The sequence below is a fragment of the Hyaena hyaena genome, unplaced genomic scaffold (genome assembly GCF_003009895.1).
Source record: "Hyaena hyaena isolate Hyena2069 unplaced genomic scaffold, ASM300989v1 scaffold_336, whole genome shotgun sequence".
In the NCBI taxonomy this organism is placed as follows: Eukaryota; Metazoa; Chordata; class Mammalia; order Carnivora; family Hyaenidae; genus Hyaena; species Hyaena hyaena.
The window spans coordinates 979698-1005506 of NW_024080969.1; the positions used below are offsets into that span (position 1 = coordinate 979698).

Sequence of the window (25809 nt, forward strand, 5' to 3'; positions counted from 1 at the left end):
TATTTTTGAGAGAGAGAGAGAGCTCAAGCTGGGGCAGACAGAGAGAGGGGGATAGAGGATGTGAAGTGGGGTTGCGGGGCTGACACTCACAAATGGTGAGGTCATGACCTGAGCTGAAGTTGGACGCTCAACCAACTGAGTCACCCAGACACCCAAAATGGTAGTTTTTAAGCCTGGGGAAGAATTAGGTATACGGAAAGCCCATTCAGAATTTGCCACAGACCTTGAAGGATGTGAGTTAGTGCAAACACATGACATTCGTGAATGCGCTGCTCACCGTATCTCAGTCCTGCCGTGACTGGAGCTTTCTGCCTCCAGGAACAAACTGGATACCGGAGTCTAGTGACCAGACCTGGGTTGATTAAAAAGTGAAAGGCCAGAGTTAGAGCTTTACTATAGCAACTGTTCAAGTTAAACCAACAGGAAAAAAAAAATCCCCAGTGCAAAAGCTATTTTTATTCTGGGAAACAAATCCCAACGCCCAAACACTGATATCACACTCCCTCCAACAAGAGTCCTAAACACAGATGGGCAGGTGGTGAAATCCCACGAGTCTAACCACAGAATTTGCTAATGGAAAACATGTAATATGATCAAATATTTGGCATCCTTTTCTATTTGTAGATTTAGTTATTATTTATGGTCAGTTTGTCTGTGATGAAGAAACTCGGTGGGACATTTGTCATTTATTTTCCAAGTTCCCCAGTGAGGGCACCCTGCCCCACCCCATCTTGTCCTTTAGAACTTACCTCCTCCATTGTGTTGGTGGTAATTGATGAGAAGAGGGATGGAGTCAAACACATATTTTTCAGCTACATAATATCGCTTGGGGTTGTCATTAGTTTCCTTGATGTGATAATGCTTTATGCAGGGGTTATTCTCACTTGAACAAATGAAGCATAAATGCAGTGATTATTAAGAAGCAATGTTTCGACACAAAACTGTCTACTGGTATCAGATTCCTGTTTGCTTTGTTTTATTTTTTTAAATTTTAATGTTTAATTTATTTCTGAAAAAAAGAGAGGAACAGTTGAGCAGGGGAGAGTCAGAGAGAGAGAGACACAGAATCCAAAGCAGGCTCCAGGCTCTGAGCTAGCTGTCAGCACAGAGCCCGACATGGGGCTCGAACCCACAAACCATGAGATCATGACCTGAGCTGAAGTCAGACGCTTAACCAATGGAGCCGCCCAGGTGCTCCTATTTGCTTTGTTTTCTACCCTCTCAGAAGGATGGCAGATATTAATTCTTACTGGACTTTGCTCATTGCAAAACTGCTTTGTTCCTACTTATTTTTTAATTAGTAGAGAATGTGAGACCTTGATAGCCTCTTAGACATTGTTTTTACAGAGCAGGAAACAGAGGTACGAAGAGGGGCAGACAAGCCTTAGGGTCTTGCAGTCAGCAGGCTGGAGCATGACCCCTTGAGCTCCATTGCCTCAAAGAGGCACCATCAGCTGTTTGAGCCTCAGTTTCTTTGATGCAAAGGAGCATAGTAACACCTGCTTTCAGACCTGATTAGGATCAGAAACAGTCTGTATGGTTCAGACACATGGTAAGGACTCAATAAATGGTAGGTAGCTTTATTAGCAGAGCCAGAATTCAAATGCGTATCTTCTCACTTCTGGATGAAAGTATCCTCTTTGTTAGCTGTGGGTTAAATTAAAAATGCATCAGATGCAGCGTCAAGGATTTTATTTCTTTAGAGCTCTGCATGCACGGATGCTAATTTAGAAGAGAAAGTGGCATCTGGATTCAGCGCTGTCACTTTCCAGAAAAATGATGTTGGTGATGTTTTTAATCTCCCTGGACTTGGTTTTCTCAGGGATCAGCAAAAGCACACCATTTCTAGCGACCCCTCTACCTCTTGCCCTGTCTGACATTGCTGTGTGTGGCCTGTTGCTCACCCACCTCAGGACTATTTCTCCCCACTTCGCTGAGATGAGTTAGCACCATACCTTACAATTCCTTTGGTGAAAACAGACACGGTATATGTCCCTGGAGTCCTGGAATCTCGTACCATGAAGGCTCCTTCTTTCCCCTGGTTAGAAAATACAGAAGGTTAGTGATCCCAGGAACCAGGCTCAGGTATCCAGCTCCACTTTCGTATCTGCGAAAGGAGAAAATACTATAGGCCAGATTTGCACAGAGCAGAATTTCAGCAATAATGGCTACCATTTCACTTGCTCATTCAACAGGTATTTCTTGAGGTCCCATCATGGATCAGAGACTTCCGGTGGTGACATAAGTTTTGCATGAAGACAGATAATGCAAGTCTGCTCTTTTGGAGCTCACCATGTACCAGGCTCATTACAGGTATTGTCCAATCCTCACCACAACATTGCAATCTAGATGGTATACCCTCAGTTTACTGATGAGAACACTGAGTGTCACAGAGCTTAAGTGACTTTCTCACCATCCACAAGTAGTAAGTGGTGGACCTGGGATTTGAACTTTGCACGTGGCATGTGAGCAAAGCCCATGCTCATTCTACTGCTCCATTCTACCTCTGTGCAGCAAATGTTAGAAGCCACTTCTCCGTTCCCCTCCAAGGGCACAAACTTTCTGACCTGGAAGGTTTGTCAGTTTCTTAATGGGAGTGTATTTACAAGGCCCTTTCTAGAGTGCTGATTTTGCTGCAGGGCTAAAGGAGAAAAAAGCATGAAGTTCCTGGTTGCACGAGGGAAGTGGAGAGAAGGGAAGGCCCCAAGAATGTACTCTTCACCCCCCTTGACAGTTTTGCTAGTGCTAATGAATTAAGCACAAGCAAATGGCTATGCCAATTTATTCATTCCTGGTGGAAACTTCACAATCTGAACTCGGTTTTGATACTTCATGTCTAATGCTCTGCTCCTGCCCAGCTGTAAATTTGTGCTGGCAATATTTAAAAACCTATTACCATAATTTACTTAACTTCAATATAAGGAGGGCCACAAATGAAGGTCAGAGAAACACACGAGCCTCATGTGCGAGCCACATATACTGGTAGCATATGGAGCACAGTATGTACAATTTAGAACAGTGCAAGCTCCTCCGTCCCCCGATCCCCAAAGTGGATTGTCTACACACCACGAGAACAGTACACACAGATGGCCATGCTCATCATTTGAACCCTAGAGTCTCAGCATTATAGGATGTTTAGCAGCATCCCTGGCCTCTATCAGCTGGATGTCAGGCCCTGCCAAGTGTTCCCTGGGAGACAAAATCACCCCGGTTGAGAACTACTGATCTGGCCTCACTCCTTTATACTCTTGTGTCCCAAACTTTGTTGACTATCACAATCACCTGAAGAATCTGAAGCAGAGAACAAGACAAAACAAAACAACAAACACCTAACTGTATTTCAGCTCATACGTGTGAACTTAGAATCTCCAGGACTGGTATCCTGGTCCCTGAACTTTTTAGAAGATTCCCATGTGATTCTTTAAAAAACAAAAAAAAAAGCTTATGTATTTAATTTTCAGGAGTGTGGGAAGGGCAGAGAGAGGGAGCGAGAGAATCCCAGGCAGGCTCCACACTGTCAGCACAGAGCATGACGCAGGGCTAGATCCTATGAACCGTGAGATCATGACCTGAGCTAAAAAGAGTCAGACATTTACATGACTGAGCCACCCGAAGGCCCCTTCCATGTGATTCTTACAGACTTGCAGCTTTGGGATCCACTGATTTAATTGGACATGTAGCTCTTATTTATAATATCCTGATGAGTAGTCTCTATCTTAAAATAGTGTTAAAACTGAGTATGGAGCCTGCTTAAGATTCTCTCTCTCTCTCCTTCAGCCCCTCTCTCCCACTCTCTCTCTAAAATAAAAAATAAAACAAAACAAAACAAAGCAAAATAAAATAAAATAAAATAAAATAGCACCTGGGTGGCTCAGTCAGTTGAGCATCTGACTTCGGCTCAGGTCATGATCTCACAGTTTGTGGGTCCAAGCCCCGTGTAAGGCTCTGGGCTGATAGCTCAGAGCCTGGAGTCTGTTTAAGATTCTGTGTCTCCCTCTCTCTCTGCCCCTCCCCTGCTTGCACTCTGTCTCTCTCTGTCTCAAAAATAAATAATCATTAAATTTTTTAAAAAAATTAATAAATTCAAAAAATTCAAATAAATAAAATAGCTTTTATAAATAAATAAAAATAACTTTTGAGGCATAATTTACATACCATGACATTCTCCCATTCCATGTGTACAATCCAACGATATTTAGTAAATTTACAGAGTTGTGCCCCCATCACTACAATCCAATTTTAGAACATTTTAATGACTCTCAAAAATATACCTCTGTTTTATTTGCACTCTGGCCACACTAATATGCTTCTATTTCAATAAATTTGCCTGCTCTAGGAACTTCACATAAATGAAATAATATAATATGTGGTCTTTTGTGCCTGGCTTCTTACACTTAGCATATTGTTTTCCAAGATTTATTCAAGTTGTAGCATATATTGGTCCTCCATTCTTTTTCATGGCTGAATAACATTCCATCACAGAGATGTATCACGTTTTGTTTACCCATTCATCAACGGCTGAACATTTGGGCTGTGTCCACCTCTTGGCTACCATGAACGGTGCATCTGTGTCTCGCCTCTTTTGCTCAGTATCACTTTTGTGGTATTCATCCATGCATTGCATGTAGCATAGTTTATCTTCAGAGATTGCCCCCTTTACCAAATACTGAAGCTTTTGCTCTTGCCTCATTGGAATGTGATGGGTTAAACTCAAGGCAGGAAGGAACAAAACTTCAGCAGAGGAAGATTTTATCTGCATATCTTATTCTAAAAGGGGAAGAAACAGACTGAAAAAACCCTCAGACGTTTATCAAATGTCTGTGAGGAGGGAAATGTGAACATCTCTTCCATTTAATTAGTAATGTTTTGTTATTGTTTTTTTTCTTCCAGAAAAGCCACTGTTTTCTTTTTTTTTAAAGAAATAAAACTGTAATCAGAGTGGGGACCAACTGTGAACAAGAGTAATTCACAGATGTGAGAAAAAGGGGAGGTAAGGTTTGCAGGCAGCTCAGCTGAGCAGGGGAGGCTCAGAGCTCTCCCCTGTCATACTCGCTCTAGGTGGCATTCAGTGAGGTCGACAGGAAACTCTCGTCTGGGGCTGAGGCAGTCTAGAGTTCTGAGGAAAACGAGGCATCCAGCATGTGCCTTACCACTTACTTCCTGCAAAGGGCTTGGAGGAAGTCACAACCACCAAGAACACTGGAGTTTAAAGGGTCTTTGTTCATATCACCATCATGCAAAGGAGGCACTGACTTGTACAGTGTAGCCAGGAGGGTGGCCTGCGTTCCCTTGGGACATTTTTAAGGTCTCAATTTACCTTTTACTAATTTATCTAGAAAAGCAAAGAGGCAACAATCGGGGGGTGGGAGGAAGCCATGGAGGTGGTGAAATATGTGTATGGGAATTATGAGGACGAGACAATAGAACTTAACTCATATATTCCCTTATTAACTGTAGAACAATGACTATTAGCGCTATCATTAGCCATTGTTGTCACACGCTACGGTATTCTGTCCATTGGAGGTATTAATTCCAATGTCTGCCTTCCTCTGAGATATGTGTGCGATACTGTAAGGTATGGAGTCCCCGCTTGCAAGGAATTTACCCTCTACCTAAATGGGTTAAGACAGAAGACAAACTGCTAAGGCTCAAGGCAAAGTGAGAACAGTGCCACTGGAAAAGTAATGACATTGCACCAGAAAGGCCAGGCAACCATATTCCACGGCCAGGGAGATGGAAAGCATGAGAGGCTTCTTGGAGGAGGAGTTACCTGATGAATGGATAGGACACGGCAGGAGACGCTTTTCTGTATTTCCTAAGCTTGGGTAACTTTCAGAATCACCTGGGTGCCGCCTCCAGGGTTCTGATTGGTGAGGCCAGGAGTTTGGAATCCATATTTTTATAAAGATCCCCCAATGATGCTCTTGATCACCCAGTTTCTCTTTAAGCATAGTTGTTAAAAACATTTACTGAGCATTTAATGTATTTATATATTCAACAAGTATTTATTGAGTAACTACTTTGTCACAAATGCAGTTTGGGTTTCTAGGTGCAGCAGGAACAAGATAAAGCCTTTCTATTCTAGTGGAGAACCGTGGATGGAGCAGTACATCAGGAGCTCTAGTTGATAAAAATCTCTCAATCCATCTCTTAAGGGTCCTATACTTGTTAGATAAAAGAGATACTAAACACATCTAGGAAACAATTCTGCTATTGTTTCAAGCAGCCGACAATACAGGGACCCCCTGATGTTTGCCCTTATATTACCTAAGAAGGCACAAAGAGGATTTGGTAAAGTAGCTCAGAATATTAGCACGGAGGAATGTCTCAACTGCCCCAGAAAGCAAAATGTATTTAAGTGTCTATAAGGAACTGCTATAGAACAGGAAACCTCTTCAGCTTGTCAGTAAATGTGGGCTATTTCAAGTGCTTCATGGGTAACACTTCATTAACCAATATGTGATTGAAAATAAGAAAACTACACTTGCTTAAACTCTGTATAATTCAGATTTGTAATTAATTTTGCAACCCTTTCAATTAATTCTTATCGGTCAGATTTCACTATGTTGTCCAATAACATAGGCCGGGTGAAGTCAGAGCTGAGCCGCTGCATACGCATCGTTAGTTTCGTTTGAAAAAAACACAGAGTCCCAGGAACTAACTGGAGATTCTGATTCTGTAGGTCTGGGTTGGGGCCTGGGATTCTGGATTTTTAAGGCTTTCAGTGATTCTAATACGTGGTCTACTGGGGACCACAGGAAATGATTAAGTGGCGAGTTGATGTGGAACCAAGGAGAAACCAGGGTCCAGTAATGACTCAGATCAATTCCTCTTCCCCCCATGAGATCTGACTCTTTAGAATCTTCTCTGAACTCTGAGGCCACTGAAAGCCTGCCTCATGCTCAGAGTTTATCTTGGATTGTCCTCTGACTCTTCAGTTTGTCTTCTTTTTCAGTAGAGTCTAACGCTTATTGAGGTCAAAGGTCCTGTCTCAAACACCGCTAAGTGCTTTGTCTTTGTCTTGTGCTCAGCAAAATGGTAAGGTCCTTGAGTTTATAGCCAGATATATTCCTAACAAAGGAAATGGTGCACACACGCCCAAAGCTGAGATGGCTGCTAACAGAGACAGCTGACATAGCGCAGGCTGTCTGTTATGCGTCCTTCACTGGTAAACACACAGAGTCTTTGGGGAAATCTGTAAACAACTGAACTTGCTCTTTGATGTGAACAAGCTGCCCAAGGGCAGAACTTCTCACCTTGCCCTCTTTGATAACTGCTTGCTAATCGGCAACTTACCCCAAGAAGATGAAGTTCACTGCTCCCCAGTATGACTATGGGTTTTTCCTTCTCCCCTCCCCTTTTCCTCTTAGAGAAATTCTATTTTTGCCTTTGATAGAATGAATCAATCTGTCACCAGTTTCACTTTCTACAAAAGTAAATTGTGTGCCAATAATTAACTGCATGCCTTGAAATTAATCTTTGACAATATTCATTAACCCTCCACCTTCCCATCACAGACTTTCATCTCCTTCCTGGCATCTTCGCAGGTCTCCTTCTCTAAGTCTCATACCTAACTATGCAAACAGTGGCTACCAGTTTGGGTGACCAGCTGTCCCAGTTTGCCCAGGACTGAGGGGAGTCAGGGATTTCTGGGCACTGAACTCTCCGTTTTAAAACTGGGACAGTCCCAGGACCAACCGAGATGAGTTAGTCACCCCACCTTCATCCTGTGCAGGAGAGATTTTCAGTTTAATTTAAAATTTTTACAGAGAGGAAAACCTTCAAATACAAGCTACAAAATATGGTGAAATGGCAGAGTTAGGGTTGACATTTTGGCACAGGGAGACTAACATTTCCAAAAACTCATACCTACAGTTTACTGGTCTCACCAGGAAGGCTAGCGTTGGGCACGGGGTCGTTAATGTCTGAATATTAAACTCATCTGGAATGATTTTTCTCTGAATTATTAAAGCCTAGGTCTTAACAACTAGATATTCTGATTTAATTAATCTGCTGTAGGGCTTGGACATTGATATTTTTAAAAAATGGTTCCCATGTGATTCTAATATGCAGACGGGCCTAGAACCACTGCTTTAGGCATACATGCTGGTAAATTAATTGATTGCTCTGTGGAAGACTTTTTCTCAATACTTCCATACATTTGGTTTCTCTGAAAAAAGCTCTAAATGTGCAGTTTTAAGTTCTACCCAAAGTGTGGTCTGCGGTTGGGTTCCAGTTGGCAAATCGTCGCTGGTCCACCACCAGGCAGCAGGGGAAATTGAGAGTAAGCATTTAGAAATTGTTTATAGCACTTAGACTAATTTTAGGTCTAATGAATCTAAGACTAATAAAAAATTGAACTTGCTTTTTTTTGTGTCCTTGCTTCTTTATTTTTTTCTAGTAGTTCATTTTTATTTATTTTACAAAGGATAAGTCTATGACAAGTTGGAAATTGAAAACCAACCACAAAAAGTGATCCATCCACACAGATGGCATAGAGAGGCACTGGCATAGAGTAACAAATGACCTCCTGGTCCAGGAAGAAAGGGTTCACCTTGAGGGCCAATCAGCTGATGGCAGCTGCCTGGAGCACCATGTTGAGAAGGATCTTAAAGCCATGGACTGTGATCAATTGTGTCACACAAGATCAGAAGCAAAGGGCGACAGTATGAATATGATAACTGTCATTGCTGATTTAGTCCAACTCTCATCTTGTACTCATTGAGAAACTGAGACCCAGGAGGAAAAAAATTCCCCAAACTCACACACGGTGTTGGTGACCGAGCAGAGATTAGGACCTGTGCTCTTTTCCCACCACACCATGCTTTCTCTCTTCTCATTTCTCTCTCCCTTGATTCTGACATCCCTAGGCAAGATCAGTCCTGATACTCACACTGCATGTCTCTTGAGAACTGCTGCATAAAAAATAAATTAAATCAAGTGATGTATTTCTTCTGGACCCACAGCCCAACCAGGTAGCATCTAAGTCACTGCCACTCATGACCTAGCCAGAGAAGCCGGCAAGGAAAACTCCCCAGGGTCAACCATCACAAATGGAAAGACAACTATATCTGTCATGACAGTTGCATGCCAATACCAAGATGTTGGACCCTCCGTGGGTTTCTTATTCTGTTGTATGTTAGTTTCTATAAATCTCCAGAATATTTTCACTGGATATGAAAATCACTGTTAAAGTGCCAACTTACTACACTGGCATAAACCATAGTATGGCTGGGGAATAAGAAGCACAATTCATTTTATTCTAAGTCAAAGGCAGGTCAAGGAGACTTACTGTGTCCAAAAGAAGTTTTTCAGCTTTGTCTCGGCTGATACTCTTATTGTACCACCTGAAAGCAGGAAAAAGTCATATGTCAATGTCACTTAAAAATTTTTTATTAGTTACTTGTAAAAGATAATTAATGCTAGAAAATGATTTAGCCATTTCCTGTGTACTAGTGCTTTCAAACTTAAAAACAAAACAAAGGTATGCACCATTTCCGGTAATGAAATGTTTAACTGGAAGGGAACAAATGAATTAGAATTGGTAAAATATTGATAATTTTTGAAGCTGGGTTTTGGGTACATGGAGGTTCATTATATTATTCTATTTTTATGCATGTTGGAAATTTTCCATAAGAGAGTTTTAGAAAAACTTTATCTTCTCCATTTCATCAGTGAGTGGTCATAAGTAGGATGATGCTAGGGCAACTATAAGAATTGAGTACAAATTTGCAAGTTTAGCCTTGTAAAATAATTGTAGTAGTTTCTTTTAGCCTGGTTTTCAAGATCTTCTGCAAAGTAAATACATTATTTTTATAATTTTGGGGTCTGGTAAAAAAGACTGAAAAGTGATAAAAAGAATATGAATGATTTTTAGGGACGAAATTTTTGAATTTTTCTGTTAATATTTGAGCCACATCCTGGCCCCTCTGGCCATTTATTAGATAAGATGAATGATCATCCATTAAGAATTAATTTTGAATGGTATAAACCCCAGAGGAGAGAACTTTCAGGTGGGAAAGAACACCATTCATCAAACTTGTTGTCTATTAGAAAGTAGCCACAGGGGCACCTGGGTGGCTGAGTCAGTGATTTCGGCTCAGGTCATGACTTCACCATTTGTGAGATCTAGCCCTACATTGGGCTCTGTGTTATCAGCTTGGGATTCTCTATCTTCCTCTCTCTCCCCTCCCCCTCCACTCTTTCTCTCAAAAATAAATACACATTTTAAAAAACTTAAAACATAGAACGTAGCCAGAATAAGGGAATTAATGGATCCATCTGAGCTTTTTTTTAATACAGTGAGTGGGAGAGAGCGTGCGTGCACATCTGCATGTGAGCAAATGGGGGAGGGGCAGAGGAAGAGAGAGAAAGAGAATCTCAAGCAGAGTCCATGCCCATGACATGGGGTTTCATCTCATGACTGTGAGATCCTGACCTGAGCCGAAATGAAGAGTGGGATGCTTCACCCACTGAGATACCCAGGCACCTCCACCCGAGCTTTTGAATATCATACAACAGAATGGTATTTTATATGTCAGTGGGCTCTTGTAACTTACGTATTTGAGGGATGGCTAATACGCTTCAGCTCATGGGCAAGCTCTGATCAGTTCATCCTAGCTGCCTGAAGATGTGTGCCTGAGCTCGGTAGGTAAGTGTGTCACTATCGAAGAGGGATGTCTACCCTGAGTTCAGGAACAGGGAGGGAATGCCAGCAAGAGTGCCTCCTTCATCTTGTCTGACCCTTTATTTTAAGGGAAAGAGATATGAGATCCAGCCTGGTGAGGAAACTTGCCAGAGGTCATGCCCTCCAATCAGGGCAGGGGACCTAAATAAAGCCAATCCATAGATTTAACAACCTATGATTATGTTCCCAGATGGTGCATTTCTGAGTTCTTATGCAGATACCCCCTATAAGTAGACAATGTTAAGTGCAAGGATAAAACATCATACTGGGTATCTTAAATACCATAGGATAAAACATTACCATACTTGGTATTTTAAATATACATAGATATATGCTTCTAAATGACTGGATGTCTGTGAGTCATTTTATTCCCTAGCTGCAATCTGAAAAATACAAACTGACAATATGTAGAATAAGTAGGACTCAAAGACTGTTTTGTTTGTATGGGTAGTTGGTTTTTATTTTATGACTTAAAATACCTTCAGGAGAAGGAATACATCTTTTTATTTCCGCCAGGTTCCACCATTCCCTATTGCTTTATACTCTGGTGGAATTTTGAATTTGTCCCCTCTATCATAAAGAATGAGATTCTGATTAAAAGCAAAAATCAAACAGAACATCCCAGTCCAGTGATCATTTGAAATAAATACCTATTTTGTCCTAAAGACATTGACTATAAAAAAATGAAAGAACTTTATTTTGGCATATTTCATACATGTTTCATTGCAGCTCAAGTGTTCTTGGAACTGATGACTCTTCTGTTAGCTGAGAGAGGGGCTACTAACATGTACTTGATCAAACCCAGTCGCAGGTTGACTCTTCAGAAAATGATCGCTCTTCTCTGCCAAGTCTATTAGAATTTCAGCAATACGTAACTTGACCACATTTGAACTAATAAGAGCCCAAATGAGTTAATAGAAGTCTTCATTAGCTAATATTCTTCAACCTTGGTACCATACATTTGGTGAGAACGTCAACAATTTTAATTTTTAAATAATTTCAAATGTATAGAGAAGCTATAAAAATACAATAAAAGAACTCCCATATACACTTAACCCAGATGAACTAATATTGACATCTTCCGTATTTGCTTTACCATTCCCTCTGAATAGATATATAGTTTTTTTCTGAGCCATTTGAGAATAAACTTTTACAAGGACTTCAGTATATATTTCTAAGACATAGAATATACACTTATATGAACATAGTACAATTACCTAAATCAGGAAATTTAACATTGGTACACTACTATTACCTAATTTCAGACTTTGTTCAAATTTCGCTGGAGGTCCCAATAATGTGTTTTGTCCCTTTTTTTTTTTTTTTAATGACTCAAGATCCAATCCAGGATTACTTGTGCATTAGTCAGTACTCATCTCCTTAGGCTCCTTCAATATGGACCAATTTCTCAGCCTTTTGTGGCTTTTATGATACTAACATTTTTGAAGAGCTCAGGCCAGTTATATCGTAGAATATCTCACAATTTGGAGTTGTCTTTTATTTCTTCATGATGAAATTCAATTTAGGCATGTTTGGGCAAGAATATCACAGAAGTGATGTTGTGTCCTTCTCAGTACATCACATCAAGAGACATGTGATGTCTGTTTGCCCTGTTATTGATGTGAACTTTGATCACTTGTTTATAATGAGGGTCTACAGATATTTCCACTTTATTGCTAATAAGTGATTTGTGAGAACATACTTTGAAACTATGTAAATATCAAACTTTCACCTCCCTCGTTGTGACATTTATTGATGATTCTTGTCTGAATTAGTTGACACTCTGAGTTACAAATGGTGATTTTTAAATGTGTTCATTCCTTGAGCATTCATTAGCTGGCATTCTAATTATTTATTTATTTACCTATCAAACTATCTGTTATCAATTCTTATTTTATTCAGTGGATTGTAACTTATTACTGTCATTATTTATTTTGATACTCAAATTGTCTCAGATTTGTCCAGAAGGAACAATTTTAAGCTGATTTCTGTGCCCAGCTGACACATCCACATGGTTAAAATACGTGGGGGGGAGCAGTAATTCTTTACTTTTGGGTGCAAGATGTTCCAAGTTCATCTTGTTCTTTCCCTGCATCAACTCTGAATCCCAAGCCATTTCTCCAAGAACTCCATTTTCGCGGGAAGTGTTATTTAGAAAGGAAGATCTGTGAACACAATGTTGCTGTGGTGCTATTGCTTTTGGGACTTTCAGCAGTGGAGCAAAGGAATATACATACATGGTGAGAAGACTGTCCACTATAATTGGGTTTATTAAACATTGAGTAGCTCCATTAAAATTATATCCATGTGAACTCTTCTATAAATGACAGCTTGAAATAAACAATACAAGCTTAGCAGATGTTTAATACCTGTTTGTCTGTTATTTTGGTATTGGAAGTATTGCCTTAGAGCATGTTTTAAGTGAGTTTGTATTTGATCCAGTGTTCATAGTTCTTTGTTTGTTTGTTTTTTCTCCTTAAGTAAGACTGAGATTCCTGGAAGAATCTTTTCGTTTCACCACAATTTTCATAGGTATCTTAGAATCATCTCTTTGATAAAAGGGGAGGTGAGTCCATATATCTGTCCCTTCTCCTATTTAGAGTGTTCCTCTACTGTTTATTTAGGGATCAAAATACATGAAGGAAGAAAATCCTGGTGCTCTTACAATCAACCAATAATTTACCCCTAGTCTAAGGAGGACGTCAGTACCATGTTTTTAGAAAACAAATAAAATATCTTACTCATAGGTTTCCAGGCTATTTGGAGACTTTTCCACCAGATAACTGCTTGGTACATATCCTTCATGCCTGTTAAGAGGGAAATTAGTGTTTAGACTATTATGGGACTAATATTCACATCTCCATTTTATAGGTTATTGAATCCATTAAAAGTCATTTAAAGATGGGGGATTCTTTTTTTAAATTTTTTTTAACATTTATTCGTTTTTTTGAGAGACAGAGACAGAGTGTGAGAGAGGGAAGGGCAGAGAGAGAAAGACACACAGAATCTGAAGCAGGCTCCAGGCTCTGAGCGGTCAGAACAGTCTGATGCAGGGCTCAAACCCACAAACTATGAGATCATGACCTGAGCTGAAGTTGGACACTTAACTGACAGAGCCACCCAGGCGCCCCAAAGATGGGGACTCTTGCATTATTTGACACTCATAAGACAATTTAAAGTTTTAGAATAAAAGAGTGTCTAAAAATAACAACAATTTGCTATCTGTTAAAGGCAATAGATTTTACCGCTAAAATCTGAATCATAATAAATAAAAAATTTTTTATGTTTATTTTTGAAGGAGAAAAAGAGAGAGCATGCGAGCAGTGGAGGGGCAGAAAGAGAGGGAGACACAGAATCTGAGGCAGGCTCCAGGCTCTGAGCTGTCAGCACAGAGCCTGACTTGCGGGGGTGGGGGAGGGGAAAGGTTCAAAGTCACAAACTGTAAAATCATGACCTGAGCTGAAGTCAGACGATTCACTGACTGAGCTACCCAGGCACCCCTGAACCATAATAAATTAAAAAAGTGGCTATTTTACTTAAAAAGCTCTGTTTGTTGCTCTCCTCATTGTGAAATTTCCTCTGATGGAAAAAGGTCTCTATTTTCTCTAAGGAAACATTTTTTGGGGGGTGTGATAATCAGTATTTTTTCCACTTTAGTGCTACAATTTTATAGTCAGGAAACCAAAATAATTAAAATATAAAAAATCACTTTCCAACCACAGGTCCCAAATGCCAGTCAGCATTATAAGCTTTTAATTCAAGGTCTCCCTAATATTTTTTATTAATTCACCTCCTTCAGATATAAATGGTAAAACATGAGAAAAAAGAATAAAGTCACCCTGGATTTGGAGGTGGGACTTTCCTTTGAGCAGAACTACATATTTGTGCATAAACAAAGACATGGATAAAGAGACCAATCAGCACATGAAAATACATTTGTGCATAACTTTGTATTTTCAAAATAATTTCACACATATTATTGCATTTAATGCTACAAGGTGAAAACAATGTTTCTTCTAGTCTCTGGGCCTCTGGCTCCCTATCTGTAAAATGAGGGACTTAGATTGCACACGAAATTCCTTTAGATTCTACCAATCTATAAAAAGATGCCTAAGAGTTTCTTTCTCTTTATTTCATAAAGTGTTTTAATTTTTATATAATAAAGCCATTTATCAATTTAGTGATTATGGTTACTAGGGAATGTGTAATCTATTTCATAGAACTGTTTTAAGGAGTGAAGATATCAAGAACAGGGATGTCAAATATGGGATGATTATCTCATATCTTTTGCCCATGTCTGACACTGCTAGTCAATCGTGACATACGTCCTTTGGAGAATTAAACATCCAGCTTCAGAAGTATCCTTAATATGGTGCTCAAGACAGTCTGTGCCAACTGATGGAAGTCAAGTTATTCTAAAATTTGCTATCCCTCTTAATTATGTCTGGTTTTGCCACACCATATGTTTACAATTATATGAATAGGTCAAATACCATTTTTGCTTTGAAATAGAATAAATGTGTTCTGATATGCCAGCCACATACTACTATGTAATAATATCATAATCACAAATGGTAATTCTCTCCATTTGGATGTGTATGTAGAATTTACAAAGCACTTTTCACTTTTATCATCTCATTGATTTCCTCAACAATGTGAGATCAGCAGAGCTGATATCATCATCTGCATTTTATAGATAAGGAAATGGATCCACAGAGGTTAAGTGACTTTTCCAAAGACATACAAGAGCCACTGATACTAAGGTCCAAGTTTTCTGTCTCCCAATCTTGTGTACTTTGCACTATACTGCACTATTACAAAGCACACTGGGGAAATTCTCAAAACACCAGTTAGACTCTAGGGGGTCCTCTTTAATGGCCTTTGAAGTACAGAGCTGAACATTTCCAAAGGCCACTGAACAAAGTGTAAGCTGTCATTTGGGGAAATGAAACCTAGGAGAAGAAATTTCCTGGCACATCAGGTGTGCTAAAATAAATGTCAGTTGATCGAAGTGGTGAATTTCTGAGTAAAGTCCTCTAATGTCTGTAGAACTGAACTATCTTAAACCTGTTTCTGATATGAGCCTCCTTATACTAGGCAAAGAGAAGGTGATGTGACCGACCTCACTTGCCTCCACGAGTTAGCTAGAGAGGGAGGTTCCACCTTAAATGTTTTGGGGTCTCTTCCCAGCTAGCAAGCAACACTGTCTCCCAGGGCACATCACAGTGCTTGAGCTAACCATATTTGACACCCCTTCCTCACTCCCTCTGCAGTGGCATCAATAAAGATACTCAAAGAGGAGGCACTTTGACAAAGCAAGTTTTAGTGTATGTAAAAAGTAAACCCTTAACCCTAAAGGTACTTATGTGCATGTGTTTTTTTTTTAACTCATCAGATTAGCTTTTTTTTTTTTTTTTTTTTTAAGGTTAGTGATACCCAGTGTTGACACTCCCACACTCTATTGGTGGGCAGAGGGAAATGTAAATTAGGCAACCTTTTTGAGGGAATTATCTATCAAAATTGAGACATACTCTGACTCAACAGTTCCATAGTTAGAAATGTGAGCTATATATTTTTTCAAAAGAGAAATATATTCTCAAAAATATTTTTTTTTTCAATTTTTTTTCAAAATATTGACCAGAAACATGAGCATGAGCAATACAGGTTTTTGACAGTGGCCTTGTTTAAGATAACAAACAAAGATGGGCACCTGGGTGGCTCAGTCGGTTGAGCATCCAACTCTTGATTTTAGCTAAGGGCATGATCTCACAGTGGTGGGATCAAGCCCCATGTCAGGTTCTGCACTGTCAGCATGGAGCCTGTCAGCATAGCCTGCTTGGGATTCTCGCTCTCTATCTCTCTTTCTTTCTCTCTCTCTCTCAAAAATAAATAAACTTAAAAAAATATAACAAACAAAGAAAACAAATACCTGGAAACTAGATATCCCACCATCTCAGATAATTCAAGTATTTATAATACAATCATACCTTCTAAAACTACGCAATTAATTTAAAAGTAAGGTAGATTTCTATCTGTTGAAATGAAACAATCTCCAAGATGAATTACTGAAGGTTAACAGCAGGGTGAAGAACAGAATGAATCACCTTAGTGCAAATGAAAAAAGGATGCATTTGTGTATGTATAACTTTTTTGTCTGGGATACACAAGAAACTGTTGATAGTGATTACTTTTGGAATTAATCTGGGGACAAATGGAGGGTGGCTTATTTTTCAACTATATTTCTCTCTACTGTTATTTTAAAAAAATAAAACCTCAATCTCGTCTATCCAAATGTTGCAGTGATGGAGTGTTTCCTTTTTCTTTTTTTATATTCTTATACCAGTAATAACCTCATACTTAAAAATATATAAACCCCTAATATTAATATACAAGGATGCTCATTGCAGGATGGTTAATAGTTGCAAAATATTGGCAACAATCTGAGTTCCCAGCAAGAGAATTCCCTAAATGATGGTACACTTTTGTGTTGGATTTGTGCAATCATTGAAATCATATTCTGGAAATATTCCATGGCTTGGGTAAATACCTCTGATATATTAAAAGGTAAAATTAAAGTCTTTATAAAGCAGTGTGGATCTGATGCCTTAAAACTAAGCACTAGTATCTAAGTTATATACATTCCAGAGCATTCTGAAGGTTAAAAGAGCAATTTTGTTGTTATTCAGATCAGCGAAGGGCTCACAAGTTTTTTTCCTTCAAAAGTCTCATAGTGGGCAATTGGTATTTGCACAAGTGAACTTTCTCCATGAATCATTTAGATGGCTAGTTGAGACTGTTAGTGCAGCTAACTCTTTAGTATCTTCTTCCTGATACCTCTTAACATAACCACCAATCTGTACCATCTCTGCACACCTTTTCTTTTCACCAAAAATAGACACTTCACAATGGAATGTACCTTCCGTCTCATCTGAACACTCAAAAACAATAGTGCTTCCGTGTGGAACAAGCTGCCAATCTCCTACTCTGTGGATGTCAGTGAAAAAACCCAGGGAGTTTTTAGATGGGTTTGGGGGCTGGGGGGATGCTTAATGAGGGAGCATAGCAAGTGACTGCCTCTGCCACTTCTGAGAAGTAGAAAAACTTCCCTCAACCACTTCTTCCTCTTCCTTCTACCTCTACTTTCCTCTCCTAACTCAGTGCCGCGGGCCTGTTGACAGAGGCAGCACAAATTGCCTCATGGTTTTCTGTATTCCCACCTCACCTCAAGCACTGGGACAGCAACCACAAAGATGCCTTACCCATTCCTGTCCTGCACTCTCCACCAGTGAATCTCGGAGCTGTCCAGCAGGTAGTACTCCTCGTTACGTTGTAGCGTGAGTTCCTGTGGATCATTAGTTTGGTAGTCATACAAGGCAATGACTAGGGTTTCTTCAGGTTCCTGGAGCGATCGCTGGAGGTGGGAGAAAACAAAATTGAGTGATGACACAGAAAGGAGATAAACTGTGGAACCACGTCAATAAGTCCTTAACTGGTAACTCGCTCCTGCATCGAGGCCAGTTCAACACACCAGCTCCTATAATCCATTGGGTATTCGCTGAAACCACCTGACTTCTCTAGTTGGCTTTCTTTTAGGAGTTAGGATTGTAGTGCTGAAAATGACACAGACACTCAGTACCTGGAATTCATTGCCCTTTTCATTCTGTGTGGTGAATTTTGACCACGGTGAACTCCAAGCAGCTGCATGATTTTCATGCAGGTCTGCTGGTTGCACGTTGCAGCCTCTCTGCTGGAAGCATCATACTCTTGGTGAAAGTGATGCAGTGAACACTCGGTTCTTCAGTCCATGCCTTTCTGATTTGATATGTGGGTTTGTCCAGATCCATAGGATCATAGACTATCAGAGCTGAAATGCCTCTGAGAGATCATTCAATCCATTCTTTTGTTCAGAATGCAGAAACTGAAGCCCAAGTGAAGAGACGGATATGACCAAGTTTACCGCATGAATTAGTCTTAAGGCTCTCTCTGCTATAGCACATGGGCTCCCTTCTTCTTCTTAGGGGCTCTCTTGCCTAAGTCTCTACCTCTCAGTACCTTTTTAAAGATGATATATTGAAGATTTGAAGAAGAGACTATAAAGCAAACAGTTGTGAGAGTTGAGGATGGGCACATTTGGTACAGGTTGGTAGATTTTGTGAGACAGTAAACATGGAAGAGATTGAGACTACTGGCTAGAATGAGATTTGGCGTTGGGAAGCCAAAGTTTCTATTTTCACATTGAAGCATTTGATGGTATAAAAATCTTGGAGATTTAGAAAGAAGAGCTTGTCATAGTGATGTAGTATGTCACCCCAGCTGAGCCCAGGTTAGGATGTGAAGTCTAGATATCCGTGAGCTAATGAGGTGGTATATCGGAGTACTGCAGATAAGAGTCATTGGGACTGAGGCTTTCACCCAAACAGCTAATGGAGGAAAGAGTTGAACTAAAGGACACCTGAAGATAAAGGAGAGATATGACATGGTATTTATCCCCTTATGGGACCAACTAATTGATCAATCCCTATGAAAAGAAAGTCCAGAGCAGGGTTCCAAAACCATAGCAGTACCTCTCTATAAGGGCCAGCTTGGACATCTTTGGGGTTGTTTTGAGTGTCACAAAGTTTTAGGTATACTGCTAATGTTTAATGAGAGAGGGCCAAGAATGCAAAAATCTCTGCAGTATCCCATATCTTGTAAAACTTTTGTATGTTCTATTAGACATTCATGTGGTAAGAAACCTGCTTATAATAATAATGTTATAATACTCTGAGCCTAGATCCTACCTCCACCCTGTAGGTGCGACTATGGGGGAAACCATCTGCAAGCCAGTGTTGGCTTCCCAGAGTTGGCTTGACATCACCTAAATCTTATAAGTCAGTAGATTAGATAAGTGTTTCTCCCACTGCAGTTTCTCCCGGAATTACCTGGAGGTTTATTAAAACGTATATTGCTGGGTCTTTTTCCCAGAGTTATAAATATAGTGGGTGTGGGGTGGGGCCTGAGAATTTACAATGCATTTCTCACAAGCTCTCAGGTGAGACTGATGATGCTGGTCCAGGGACCACACTTTGAGAACCACCACTTGAGTTAAAGCCCACCACCTCAGAAGCTCTGCTGCCTAGTAGCTTAACTACTAAGTTGCTGAATGGCGTTGGAAAAGCCTAAAAACCTCTCTTGGACTTGATTTCTCCAGGTTTAAAATGAGAAGAAAACTATATCCCTCTGAAGTGGCTAAAATGCAGAGTGAGGAAAGGAGGACTTCTGTGTATATATATGTACACACACACACACACACACACACACACACGTCTTTGAAATAGATAGTAAAAGTATGGAAGTACCTAGAAAAATATAAAGTGTTATCAAAATTAAGGTGTGGAGTAAATACACATTGTACATAGATAGCTGTTATTGTACCCCTAAGTGGTCAGGGGACTCGATGCACAGCTTGATACAATAAATTTTTGTTGAGAGAATAAAGTAAACTGAGGATTTAGTAACTGAGCGGTGCTTTTGTATAAATTGACCCATGAGACATGTCCAAGAAACCTAGGGTATTCATTTCGGCTGAATTACTACAACCAGCTGCATTTGCCCAGGATATGAGAAATCTGGGGGTGGGGGTGGGGAGAAACGCAAAGGGGACATGGCAGTCAGGCAGTCGCAGGGCTGAGCGCCCACCGTGCCCAGAGTTTGAATCCTCACTCACCCTGTTGTCTTCAGGAGTAGGAGGAAGAGGCTTCTTTGAAGCTGAAACGAGAAAAACAGAAAAAGAAAATGAGCATGAAACTGAATGTGCCCAACCGGAGGTGAAAGCCCAGGGGGCTTTTCAGAGAAAAGCAGCCTTTAGGAGAACAACAGAAGAGGCCAGAAGGAGATGATAAGACACAGAGAAATGAAAATCGGCCTCATAGATCCTGTGTTTTATCTCTTTTAGCCTCTTGGTTCCTCATTTCATTTTCTAGGAGATGCCAGAAACTTCTAGAAGTTCATATTTAATATTTCAAGGAAAAGCCAATCCAAAGGTTACTACAGAGCCATTAGGCTTGTGTCCTTCCCTGTGGGCCAGGAGACCTCCATAAGCGCACTTACCACCTGCTCACCCCTGGAGTGGGAATTGGTGACTCAGGGTAACAGTGACTCACTGGCTTCCTGAGGAGGCCGTGGGCTTGAGGAGAGGGTGGGTGAGGTGAGGGGTCACTGAGTTATATTTTGGGAGGGCTGAAATCTACTTTTAGTTACATCAACACTTCTGAGCATGTGTTCTTGCTGCCTCCTCCAAACAACACACCCTCAGCACCCCTCTCTATGTTTGTATCTCCATGTCTTCCTCCCTTTACCTCTCTTCTATGCCTTCTCTCCTCCTTTGTCTTCTCTTCTTTAACTCCCTTTTCTTCTCTCCTTCCTTTCATCTCTTCCTCTCTGTGTCTCAGTATTTTTCCTTTGAGGCACTGAAAAGGTCAGGCCTAGAATCAACAGACCAAGGTTGAATAACTGGGAATATGTGTGGCATGGGAGGCAGCACAGAGGCTTGTGCTCAGTTCACGGATTATGTAATAATTAGAGATAAGACAGGAATAGGCTCCATACGTAGGCGGTGAGCTCCTCATCTCTGCATGGGATTGACTCACTGCATGAAGTTGATCACTGCCCGAGTTGGACAGTACCTCTAAGGATTATGATAAGAGGAGACCCACACAGTGACATGGGAACCCAGCACCTGTGCTAACTCTGTAAGCAAGGACAGGGTGGGGTATTGCCTTGGGTTTGTGATTAACAGAGAAGAAGAAAACAAGCATAACAGGGAGCATTGTTCCTGTTCAGCACTCAACTCGGAGCACCCGGGGACTGAGGTTCTAACCCTAGTTCCACCGGCAGTGAGTTGTGTGGCCTTGGGCTCCGTCCAGCCCTGAACATTCTGCAAGGGTATCTCTTCCTCTGGCTTTGCTCTTTCCTTCTTTCCTCTTCCTCTGTGTGAAGTTGGTATGTAGTGACCTCAGGGCCAGTTCTGGTTGCAGAAATGAATGGGGTATAGCAGGGTCCATTTTTACCCAACCACCTCTGCTGATTTCCAGACACACACACACACACACGCTGCTATATTTCAGCTTCAGATTCTTTTGTCCACAAATAAGAAAGACTAAGAGGCACAATTACCATTTATTGAGAGCTAAGTAAGTGCCCGCAAATGTGCTAAGAGCTTTCCACAACCCCATTGTTTCAAAACAAATACAGGACCGCTAGCAGAGTGACTGTACAGTAGTTAGGCCTGGTTCATGTGGGAAGGAGTTCAGCATGACCGGTCCTCTCCAGCTGTCATCCTGGTGTGTCATTCAGATGTTCCTCACACCTCAGTCGTATGTCTACCACTCAGTGGAGGGGAGTGCTATGTACCCTGAAGAGGGACAGCTGCAACATGCGCAGTGAAGATGGATAAACGGAAACACAGATTCAAAGAGTTTCAGACCTGAAAAGGGGCTTAGAGATGACTTCATCTTGGGACCCCTAAAGCTTCCCCTAACATTTAAGAGATGAGGACATTTGGGCCCTTCGTGGCCGGGCGACTGATCCAATGGCCCACAGCAAGGTGCTGGCAGGAATTTGGAGACCAGATCTCTGGCTCTGGAAAGGGCTTTCACTCACTGGGGAAAGCCCAGGCCATCTTGTTATTGTGGTGGGTTCCACCTGTATAAAACCTTCTGTTTTATTTTATGAAATAGTCTTTGTGAGTACCATCAGTAGGGTAATGCCGAAGATCACTGACCTCTAAAATTACATATATTTTGTTCCTCTAAACCATGGGATTGGTAACTTTAAACTTTCTCTCCAAAGGTGGAGGGTGAAAAGCGGTGGTTTTTAAAGAGGTACTAAGAGGGGCTGTGACTCAGGAAGCCACAGAAAACCCAGCCATGTATTACATTTAGCACATCCGCCTTGGGTTGTCAATCTGAGGTACTAGGTTTTAGTGCAAAAAAGAAACTGACAGATGAGAAAAGGTGGCTAGGGTAAGAGAGGCTGAGGTGAGAGGGGAATGGAAGCAATACAGTTCACAAAATCCATCATTCCTATTCAACACCACCTCTGTTGTTGTGAACTTGAGCATTCCAGACTGCTCAGGGCCTTCTGTTTCTGTGACCTCACATATCTACCTCAGACAAGTGTGAGGAATGGGAGCACACCATGTGTAAAAGTACATGCAAGTGAAGTAGCACTTCATTGAACGGTCAGGTCCCAGAGCTATCATAAGAGAAAAGCAAGTTGCACACCAATTGTGAGTTCGGGGCCTTAGACTTCCAAGGACCAGAAACAATGCCTTTTGTTTTCATTTTGTATTTAGGCCATGGCCTCCTTTTGTCTGAGGTTATGGAGATCAACGGCAAGTTTGAAGGGGAGGCAATGAGAAGCCACAGAGCACAATAGGCAGCTTTTGGTTTTACTTTCTTCCCCTCCAAGTGTATAAAGTTGAGCTGGTATAATGAAACACGCATGTGATGTGATGCCCCTGTAACAAATAAATAATATTATGTACTTCTGAGGCTGTCTCTATAACTTAAGATTTAAGTAGACCATGCCATTCACATTTTCTAACTTGAAGGTTATAGCAGGGGTTCTTAAACTTACTATGCGCACAAGTCTTCGGGAGATCTTGTTAATATACAAATTTTTATCTGGCACCTGGGATGGGTCCAGAGAATTTATACTTCTAACTAGCTTCCAGATGATGCTGACACTACTCGTCCAAGGACCACACTTTTAGTAGCAAGAAGCTATAGAGACATAAGGTTTGAGATGAAAAATATCAACAGACTAGTGTTAGAGGCAGATGATTTCCCTCTGACAGCTCTAAAAATGCAGAATTTTGTATTCAATCCCTGACATCCCTGAGGATGGGAAGCTGAGAGCTTTTACTTCCTGCTACTAGAGAGATCAGTCATTTTACAAAGAAGAAAAGGAATTCCCAGTCTCTTACCATTTTTGGTTGGATCGTAGTGGGCACAGCCCACTGCAAGCTTCTCCAGCTGAGCACAGCACCTCCACCTCCCATCCATCCAGAAATTAGGATGATACATGGGTACCAAGCTGTTATTATTCCTTGTTTCTGAAAGAGATTGGCATCAGTAGAAGTGTCATTTCAGGTCAGTCTATCAAGGACTACCAACTTCTCAACTCTTTGAGATTGGACCCTGCAGTGTGAGCTTGAGGGAACAGTACCTGGATTAGTCAGAAAAATAGCCTCTTCCCCAAGCATATACATTTATGGAGGAGTATGTGTTGGATTGAATCATCAGCAGATCTGTGTTCTTGTCTGACCTTGGGTTAACTATATGTCCCTAGACTGGGCAACACCCTCATCTGAGCCTCATCTCCCCCACTGTGCAATGAGATTGTTAGACTGGATCAGTGGGCCCCACAAAAGGTGCCCAAGGGATAATGGGAAGACTGAGTGGGAGGGATTCTTGCCCCTTCATCTCTCCCACCTTTAACCACAGGAATTTTGCTTTTATCCTTTCCAGGTTTGTGGTTTTATAGTTAAATTTTGGCAAGGCCAAAAAAAAAAAAAAAAAAAAAAAAAGAGGTTCTCCTGCTGAGAGAAAAAAGAAGTATAAGAAATAGAGAACTGGATAGACCATCTCAAATGCTCCTTCCAGCTTTAACATTTGCGAGTAAACCCTTACACAGAAGGAGAATGGCCAATGGACATAGTTGGGGCCTTTTTGGTCACTTTTTACTTTAGTGTTTATTCTGAGCCCCATGACTTGAGAATATTTTCCAGCTTACCCAGTACTGGCCTGTTCATATCTGATTTGAGACAACAACCTTGGTAGAAGATAAGAATTGTATTTTTTTTTCTCATTTTTCAGATAGAGGCATCATGGTTCTCAAGATTCCAAATGGCTTCCTTATTCTTAGTCCTCATAGCTACTTAGAGATAGATTAATATCTGAACCCACTTCTCTTGCAAACCCAGGGTTTCAGGCTAAATAACAGGACTACTGATTGAGTGCTTTCTTTGGGTATTGTTCTAAGTGTCTGCCATGTCTTAACTCATTTACTTCTCACCATAACCCTGTGTCTTATTGTTACAAGTCAGAATTGTAGATGTGGAAATGAAGACACTGGAAGATCAAGGAACGTGTCCTAGCTCACATACTAATTGGCAGAACTGGGATTTTCACCTTAGGAGACTGGCCGCACATATCACATACACCCCAGTGCTGTGCTGGTTCTAATTATGCTCTCAGCAAGGTGAGCCTTAAGAAATACGCTTCCTGGTTATCGGAAAACTTTAAAGTTGGCTAACATTTATTGGGTGCCAACGATGGGCCAGGCTAGTTCCAAGGGCTTTACTCACAGCAGTTCTGGAGGCAGGTACTATTATTAACATTCCCTCCTCCTTTCCTTTTCTATAGATGGGGAAACTGAAGCACAGAGCAGCTGAGGAAGTTGCCTACGCACACATGGCTAGTAAGTGGCAGAGCCAGGATTCAAACTCAGGTCATCTCACTCAAGGACCCATCCTCTTACTCTTTGCACTAGACCAGGAATTGGCAAACTTTCTTAAAGGGCCAGATGGTCAATATTTTAGGTTTTGTTCAGCAGCAGGCAAAATCGATATATTATGGAGGTACTTCTGTACTCCTTTAAAATGGGATCATTTAAAAACACAAAAACCATCTTTAGCTCAGAGCTTTATAAAAATGGGTGGTAAACTGGATTTGGGTGACCCTACACAGTACTGATTGTAGCCTCTTGGGCCCAGGGTGAAAAGTTGGGATCCAGCACCAACACCAAAAGTGAGAAATATTTGACCATCATCTGTCCTTTATCTTACTGTGGAATCCAAGCCTGCAAGAGGATCAAGGGATCTCAGGGACCCAATGGCATAGGAGAGTAATTACCTTCTTTAAGGGCCAGAACCCACCGTTGCCGGCTCTCACGGTCTGGAGCAAACACATACAGGAGGTAGTTGTCATGCACAACCTGGAGATACACAGTGTCCAAGATGAGCAGTGCGCCCAGAGAGCAGGATGATTGACAGCAGGTCCATCTAGTCACTGGGCCAAGAGTGGGGCCTCAGGTGTTTGTCATCATAAAGGCAAACATCTGGGCAATTAAGGGATGGG

The 25809-nt window shown here is 41.0% G+C and overlaps 1 protein-coding gene across 4 annotated transcripts in view; it reads right to left on the reverse strand.

Moving 5' to 3' along the window:
* Positions 1-25809, reverse strand: part of ITK (IL2 inducible T cell kinase) — a 57698-nt gene that overhangs the window by 11679 nt on the left and 20210 nt on the right. For 2 of the 4 annotated variants that reach the window (XM_039249474.1, XM_039249472.1), the window contains 10 exons: positions 25585-25666; positions 23655-23783; positions 20394-20434; positions 18324-18434; positions 17947-18098; positions 13429-13494; positions 9293-9347; positions 1956-2038; positions 750-883; positions 278-352 (listed from right to left, as the gene is read on the reverse strand). In XM_039249474.1, coding sequence (XP_039105405.1) covers positions 278-352; positions 750-883; positions 1956-2038; positions 9293-9347; positions 13429-13494; positions 17947-18098; positions 18324-18434; positions 20394-20434; positions 23655-23783; positions 25585-25666 — 928 coding nt within the window. The remainder of the gene's footprint in view (positions 1-277; positions 353-749; positions 884-1955; positions 2039-9292; positions 9348-13428; positions 13495-17946; positions 18099-18323; positions 18435-20393; positions 20435-23654; positions 23784-25584; positions 25667-25809) is intronic. The other 2 variants (XM_039249473.1, XM_039249475.1) reach the window with 2 other exon arrangements.